The sequence below is a fragment of the Babylonia areolata genome, chromosome 18, assembly GCF_041734735.1.
Source record: "Babylonia areolata isolate BAREFJ2019XMU chromosome 18, ASM4173473v1, whole genome shotgun sequence".
Taxonomy (NCBI): domain Eukaryota; kingdom Metazoa; phylum Mollusca; class Gastropoda; order Neogastropoda; family Buccinidae; genus Babylonia; species Babylonia areolata.
Genome location: NC_134893.1, coordinates 48167327 through 48175718, shown reverse-complemented (window position 1 = coordinate 48175718; position 8392 = coordinate 48167327). Strand labels below are relative to the sequence as shown.

Sequence of the window (8392 nt, the reverse complement as noted above, 5' to 3'; positions counted from 1 at the left end):
TTGAAATACTATGGGAAATATCAAAAGAAAGGCAAGAAGAACGTTACAGTTGAGAATGTTTTTACTGATAAAGTGGCTGTGTTTTAGTTGTTTGGTTTTTGTTTTTTTCCCCAATTAATAATAACCCACTTCCGAACTGCTTGAGATCCAGTATGATAGCACAACGCTTGGTCTTTTTGATGCTCAATTAACGTTTCTGTTCTCTCGAGCACATTTTAAGGGACACAACCTATGATCTCTAAGCCGTGTGAAGAACGATTGCTTCCCTTAATTGTGCTCTCTCTCTCTCTCTCTCTCTCTCTCTCTCTCTGTGTGTGTGTGTGTGTGTGTGTGTGTGTGTGTGTGTGTGTGTGCGCGCGCGCGCGCGCTATATAACAGAACTGTGCTGTCCCACTTATTTTCTTGGATGCCATGATTTCCCACAGGGAATAGATCGGGCGCAGTTCTGTTGTTTGTTCGTCGCCAACATCGCGGCTGAACGCTGACTGAACTCACAGAAAGCGGCCTGCATTAATCACCTTAAACATGCCGTTCGACGGAAGTTTCATTAATGAAGGGTCTGGTGTCCTTTTCACTGACATTGTACAAAAATATTAAAACGAAACAAAAAAAATTAATGAACAGATAAAACGAACCATAACGAAATTTGTTGTGTCGGATTCGTTTTGGTAAATTATTTGGGTGGAAAGATGTAGCCCTTATAAGGGGAGAGAAGGCCAATAGCACACCAACACAAACTTCATTATAGGACCACGTTGTTTTTTGACAGAAGCAAAATGGATGAAGTTGAAGAAACACGTAGACCAATTTTGCAAATGAAACGACGCAAAAACAGACAAACAAAGACTGTACTGATATTCGATGAGGATGCGAGAAGGTAAATTCCTGATTTTTTGTTTCTAACTTCTAAGCTCTTTGTTCAACTGATCGAACAAGTTCCTCGCTCTGTGCTGTCGATTGTGTTGACTGTTGGAAAACGACCCCGAGTCTTAACTTTTCAGTATAATTTGCAGAATTTGCAAACTGTGGTGTATATAAAAGGAAACTGATTGGATTGTTAAGAAATAAAGAGAAAGCATAGAAGGCTCAGTCACATTAAAGTACACAGCTATTGCAGGATAATTACTTATTAAGAACTGCCGCTGTAGTAGTACAGGGTTATTACCAATTAATGGTAGTAAATTTACTACTATACACATATACTATGATAGTACTACTACTACTAGTACTCTGTAGTTGTAATGAAATAAATAGTATAACAGTGTTTCTATTAAAATTTAAAAGCAAAGGGCAGCAGCCAAAACTGGCTGAAAATGAGTGAAAGTATAAATTATCTTTTTGTGTACAATTCTGTGTAGTTTCAGGGGTTTGGGACTATCCATGTACACATCTGTAGGAGAAATGTGGCAGAATGGGTAAGATGCTTGTTAATAGCCAATACAGTGTCTGTGACTAGTGTGAGGGTCTGGGTTCAAATCCCAAACCCTTTCTCCACAGTTTAACTGGCAAATCAAATTGAGCATCTAATCATTTGGATGGGATGATTAACTGAGGTTCCATGTGCAGCACACACTTGACGCTTTGCAAAAGAACCCATGGCAACATAAATGTTGGCATACAAAATCTTGTAGAAGAAATTCACTCTGATCGATGTTACATAAATATGTATGCACTCAAGGCTGAAGTGTATTGGGTTATACTGCTGGTCAGGCATATGCCTTGCTTTTGCAGATGTGGTGTTGCATATATATTTGTTTGAACATAGTGGTGCCTCATTGAGAAAATAAAAATATAGTCATAGAAAAATGTGAAAGATGCCTAACATATACATGTATATAAATTAATAATTAATGTAAAAAAAAAAAAAAAAAAGTGGCATGACTTGCACATTCTTTTGGATTAGAATGCACTATGTGGACTTTTTTTCTTCTTTTTTTTCTGCTGCCCCATCATCTGCACCATTTCAGTGGCATTACTCCCACACCGCTCATTTAGATTCCACCATACACGGCCACACCCAGGTCTATCCATCACAGTTCCAGTGTGGGCAGTCCACAGGGAACCATTGATGTTAGGTCACCAGAAGGCCACACACCAGAGGAGACCCTGCACTGCTGCTGAGTCACTTCAGTGGTGTTCAGTGGTGCCTGTTCTGATTTAACATACTTAGGACACCACCTAGTGACCTACTAAGCCCTCTGCTAATGACAATAATCATTTTATAATGGCTTAGTCATGGAGCCAGACTGAGTGAGTGTCCCTCCCAGAGTGGAGACCGCCCCCACGTCCCTCAAACAACAGCCCGTCATGAATCTGCCGACACTGAAGACATTGACAGGACTTGCCCTAAGCACAGAAGCGGAGGGGTATCGAAACTGAGGTCACCATGAGAGCAGGGCATGAAAGGCCACAGACTTTGGGACTGTTTTGTTTATATTGATGATGATGGAGGAGGAGGATGACGATGTTGCTATGGAGGTCCATTTTGGTTTGGGACTGCGTGACAAGGCTGTACTCTTACGCTTCCTGTCATAATGATATCCTGGCGTTAACCAGACCCGAGAGATACAGACACTTGCAGTGTTGGTCAAGTAATTAGACTATTTAGAGCAACACACCCAAAGATGCATCCTTGAAGTGGATGACACTCGACTATGTGGTCCCACTCCCAGTCTCCCCATTTAAGCCCACTGCACACTCAACTCTGGGTAGGAGCCGGCCACGGGCCGAAAAACCCACCTCCGCTGGGATTCGAACCCATGTCCTCCCAGCCATCAGTCAGTTACACTAACCTATTTGCCACTGCGGCTGCGGCTGATTTAGTTAATCTTATGGTGAAATTGTATTCCACATACAATATGTGATCACTCATTTCATCTGTCTTTTTCGTGCTGAATTAGTGAATAGATTTGTATTTAGCATTGCTTTGATTTCAGGGAATATTTGACAGGCTTCCAAAAGAGGAAAAATCAACGACGTAAGAAAGCAAAGCTTGAAAATGAAAAGAAACTAAAGGAAGAGAAGCAGGCCCTGAAGCAACAGGTAAAGTGTTCAGTATAAAGTATTCAGATCTGTCTTGTATAGATATAATTTGTTTTATAAGTACTATTGATGCTTTTTGTTGCAGTTATGTTTTCCAGTATATTAGTTATTACTATTAATGTATTGTTATCATTGCAATTATATGATTCTTGGTCTCAGTGAAATTATATATTGCCACTGAATTGCACAATTGTAGAGCGGCTCAGATTTACTATGATATATGTAATCCTGTTATTTTGATTCAGCTTACCAAACTAAGCATCCTGATTCAGTTTATAATTTTGCTGGATTTTTTTTTTTTTTTTCAAACACTTAAACAAAACATTTATTTCCAAGCCATGTATGCTTGGTTCCATTTTTCTTCAGGGATGTCCAACCAGTGTGCACTGAACTGTGAAAGAGCATCCTTTTAGATTGAATGGTTGTTTTTTGTTGTTGTTTTTTTGTTTTTTTATTTCATGTTTAGACAGCTATGATGTGTTCCAAGAGTGATGTACATAATTATGTGGTTATGAATATTTATTCAGTTCCTACAAAACAGTCACAAATTTAAGAATTTTTAAAAGAAATGAAATACAAGATAAGAAATGAATCCCTATCAGTCTGTGCATGCAAATACAAAGATTATGAGAAAATAATGTGATATGTAAATCACCAAATGTACATAATAAATAAAGTCTTCATGAGCCCCAGAGATTACTTGTTGTTGATTAATTATATTTTGTGATTGTGAACAAATTGAAACATCAAGCCTGACTGCTTTTCAGACCAAGTAAAAAAAAAAGACTGAGGTGCAAAGATAAGTAAGACATTGTTTACTCCGTTGTTTTAGCCTTACTGTTAAGTTACATAAATGAGAGAAATGTCACAACAACAAATTGTATAACCCCTGTTTCAATGTCAGAATACACAATATTTATTTAGTAAACTTATAGCCCTTCATTTCTTGTGCAGGTACGAGACATGGTGAAAAAGTCAGATCGCCACAGGCTTCCTGAAGTAGAAGAGTTCCTCAACTCCACAGTTCATGATCTGCCAGAACACACAGTCACGATTACAGACATGTCCGACAGGCTGACAGTACCACAGCAAGAGTCAAGCTCCGATCAACAGGTTTGTGTCAATATAATCTTGCATATTTTATTCAGAAGCTTTTAAAAAGTTTTATACTTTGTGTTGCTGCATGCTGGCAATTTTCCTCCCTTCTCACTTTGCTTTACCTTCAAAAGTATCTACATGTTAACCCAGGATGTGAAACTTGCATTGTGTTTTGTAGTTTACAGTTTACAGTACTTTTGGGGGGAAAAAGGTCAGTAAGTTAGTTTTTGGAGGAATGCTTGTGTGTGGGGAGGTGTTGTCAGGTCTGTACCCCCTACACCTCTGATTCTTTCAGCCCCCAAACATGGAAGGATTAACTTTCTTAATGGTATAGACTTATGTCAAATTGAAATGGTCTGGATACCAGCTGTTGATCTGTGTACTGTCTATATGTTGGCATTTTTTTTGTAAATCACTGTTGACCTGTTGGCAAAATCAACACCATTGTTGTGCAACTCAGAGAAGCTGTTCATGGTGCTAAGCTTTAAATAAATTCAGTCCCTTGACTGCACAAGTTCAGTTAAGGTTGTTTGTTCACTTTGGTTAAGGGGGAGTATCTTAAACCAGCATGAATTAAAACAAAGTTTGGGGTCAGTCAGGTTGTGGTCAAAAACACAACTTCTTAGTGCATGAAAACAGTTGAATGAATAAGTATTTCTTTCAATATATCCACTGACCACTTGAGTCATCAAGCAAGTGATTAAGTTTTCAAGAACCAGATTTTACTCAAAATAAAATGAAGAGCTGTTGATATGACACACTCATCATGTGACTGCATGCTGCAAGAATTCATAACAACAGTTAATGAACTTCATTATCTGCAGTGATGTGCTTAACTGGAGCTGGATTTTGCCATCTTTCCTCTCTTTTATAGGGTAAATAACACCGTACCGAAAAGTTCTGGGACCAGATCTGCAGCCTGTCTGTAAGCTTTTCACCCATCGGTCTGCATTTAGTACCCCTTTGCTTTTGGTGCAGCCTCTGAATTATGTTTATTTGAAGCAAGTCTGACAGGCTTAAAGAACTGATGGGTTTTCAGCTCTGAAATTGCCCCTTTGCAGATGGCCAGTCCATATATTATTAATATATATATATATATATATATATATATATATATATATATAATATATATATATATATATATATATATATATATATATATATATATTTCGATAGGAAAACAAATAAAATCACAGGCAGAAAAAATACAAAAAAAATGGGTGGTACTGTCAGTGTTGTGACACATTCTCCCTAGGGAGAGCAACCTGGATTTCACACAGAGAATCTGTTATGACAAAAAGAGTAATACAAATATTTTTATATAGATATAGATAGATATAATAGAGATATAGACAGATAGATAGATCTTTGTCTTGATTTTTCTGTTTTGTTTTTAATCAGTATGATTTGAATTGAGGAAGTTTGAAATTTTCTCAGTGAAAATTAAAACCAGGTTTTATAGCATAATGATAAGCACACACTTCTTACTTCAAAGCAGCAGGTGCATACAGTAGTCACATACACACACTCTCCGTATTCTAAAAGATCTTTTGCTTGTGCTTATGTGCAGGATTCGAGACAGGAAAATGAAGAAGTTCAAGTAGAAGAGGACTCAGAGACCTTGAAAAAGAAAAGAAAGAAACTGATGAACAAGTAAGAGTTACTGTCTTCTCTGATGATGATGGAAGATAATGATGGTGATGAATGTGGTGGTGGAGGTGGTGGGCGTGCAGGTGTGTGTGAGAGAGAGACAATGAAGAATTGAATGAGGATTTTATTGCTGAATCTTTAAATACTGGTACTTTGGTAGTCTGATGCATGAATGAGAATCATATTTGGTTCCCAAGCACTCTTTTGCTTGTTGCTGACCAATAAAAACCAAAAACAAAACAAGAACAAAATTAGAACCTCTATAGTTAGAAGATGGATAAGAATAAGAGAAGTTTTTTTTTTTTAGCTATTATAGAGAGAGGTTTTGTCTTTAATATTACAAATTCTCAAGATGTATTGCATGCCATTGAATTGTTATCTGACCAGTGACTGCTGTTTACACTGTTTGTCAGGCTGGCACAGGTGGGCAACATTCCCAGCACCAAGAAGAGCAAACTGAAACGACTGGGCAAGTTCAAAGGTGGCGGCAGGAAAGGTGGCAGTGGTGGTGGAGGTGGTGGCAAAAAGTCAAAGAAAAACAAGTCTGGCATTGGCAATAAGAAACACAAGCACAAACAAATGTGATGAAAAGAAAGAGCTTACATATGGTCACTGTTTGATAGTCTGTGATTTTGAACGTGAGCAAGTATCATGTATGTGAGTCAGGGAAGCGTGAGAGTTATATGTAAGATTTTCAAGTGTGAAAGTGTGTCTCGAGTCACTGAATTGTCATTTGCACGGTTTGTTTGAAATATACCTGTAGCATGGCCTTCAGCAGTTCTTTTCTTTTCTCAAAATTTAACCATTTCAGTGCCAGAGAATTTAGTACCGGTATATTAAAATAATAATTATGAGTGCTCTCCCCTTGTCAGGGAAATTCAAGGATTTCATTGATGACACTCCCTCTGTCCAGGTTGTAACTGGGCTGATTAAGTGTCTGCTTTGCATCTGGTTTACCTCCTCTACAAACAAGTTCGACATCCGATTCAGTGACAATAAGTGTGAAAAAATAAAAACATTATTTCATGTCCAGTGCACCTTCAACCCTATGTTTCATGAAATTCGTGGATTATTGTTGGGCGTCTATTTCCAACAGTGTTCAGTGAAAGAAAAGTTCACTGACTTTCATGCCCATGCCCTCATACTGGTTGGGAATGACCTGTTGTCTCACACCACTCCTTTTCCTCTCCTCACTCTTCCCACATCTCTCAGTACTCTGTTAGTAATAGAAATCCGCTAAAATATGCTGTCTGATAGGATAGATGGGATTGAATTAGCATCAAATTGCTGTCAGTTTTGATTCTGTCATCGTTCACCATTTGTGTTCAAACGAATCATCAAACGAGAAATACCCATCTCTATCATTATACCTATCCATAATCATTGTCACAGCTTGCAACATCATGTAAATCCGCTGACTGGGGGGACCATGGTCTTTGCCGGAGAAAATTTACAACACCTTTTCTGGCATATTAGACAACTCTCTTTCATGCGCACTCCAGTTAACAAATCGTCAAAAAGAAAGGGGTCTTCCTCCTGATGTATGCTTTTTGAAATGGAGTTTTTAATTCAGACACATCAAATTAACCATTCAGAGTCTGTTTATGACTGTTAATTGAACCAAACTCCGATGCGGAAAAAAATCCTAATTCATGCATAATGTCAGTAGACATCTCAAACACACAATGTCAACAATTTTGTGTGGGACATCAGCTGACATATGCATTGAATGGGTTAACTTTTTGAAACTAAAAAATGGTTGATATTTTTGCCTTGTCCAAGTACAGAGTAGTGAATTTTTTAACATGCAACTCTTTCTGTATTTCAGCAAAACATTTTGGAATGAAAAGTAAACAAATAAAACTTCCTTCGATGTTGAAAAATTACATGATGTTCGGGTGTTTCATGTGAATAATTGTCACTTCAGACTGGCATCAACTGGCTGATTTAAGCCAGGTCGGGCAGGCTTAAAAGAGAACATAGTCTATTAAAAACCCAAATAACCAAGTCCTTTTAAATAAAATGAACATCAGCATTTTCCTGTTAAGAAAATTTGAGTTATGGAAGCTTTGTGCAGAAGACATGAATAAAACAGGAACTGTGGCTGTGGGTACATTTGCACCAAGCCCAGCTTGTTGACGACAGTTGCAATCAGACATACATAGCCAATTGCTGTCAGCTACGGTGCTGTCCAGATGGAAGAAACGAATATTATTGGGATTCATGCCACTGGTATCATTGAAGAGTTGTCCTTTGGACTAGTCATCTGACTTATATGTGTGGTTGTGACGAATCAAACAGCTGTCTGGAAAGGACTGGTGGTCGCCAGTGTGAAAACTTATTGCCAACATATGTAGCGAGAAAGTGCAAAATGATGTATGCACAATTCTCGGCCAGTTGCTGTCAGCTGCTAACGGCAACTTACTGGGTTTAGTGTGGACATAGCCTTATGTTATTGGTGTGCTCTCATCCATCACTTACACATTAACAATGGGAACTTACTCCCTTGCCATCATATGGGCAAAAGTAACATGATTTGATAAGCTAGAGTAGCCGACAGACCACCATCGTTCATGTACAGCAATACTAAGAGAGAAAGGGG

At 38.2% G+C, this 8392-nt stretch overlaps 1 protein-coding gene across 1 annotated transcript; it reads left to right on the top strand.

The window, feature by feature from the left end:
• The first annotated feature begins 720 nt into the window (after positions 1–720).
• LOC143292039 (uncharacterized) lies at positions 721–7685 on the top strand. The gene is made up of 5 exons (XM_076602209.1): positions 721–877; positions 2937–3042; positions 3997–4155; positions 5711–5793; positions 6204–7685. Exons 1-5 carry the CDS (start codon positions 777–779, stop codon positions 6373–6375), a joined length of 621 nt encoding a protein of 206 aa, XP_076458324.1. The 5' UTR covers positions 721–776; the 3' UTR covers positions 6376–7685.
• The last annotated feature ends 707 nt before the right edge of the window (positions 7686–8392 follow it).

Bases quoted from the DNA above. Each gene is read 5' to 3' on its own strand.
- LOC143292039 (XM_076602209.1), top strand. From the start codon at position 777: ATGGATGAAGTTGAAGAAACACGTAGACCAATTTTGCAAATGAAACGA. The intron at 878-2,936 runs GTAAATTCCTGA...CTTTGATTTCAG, and splicing joins TTCGATGAGGATGCGAGAAG to GGAATATTTGACAGGCTTCC. The intron at 5,794-6,203 runs GTAAGAGTTACT...ACTGTTTGTCAG, and splicing joins AGAAAGAAACTGATGAACAA to GCTGGCACAGGTGGGCAACA.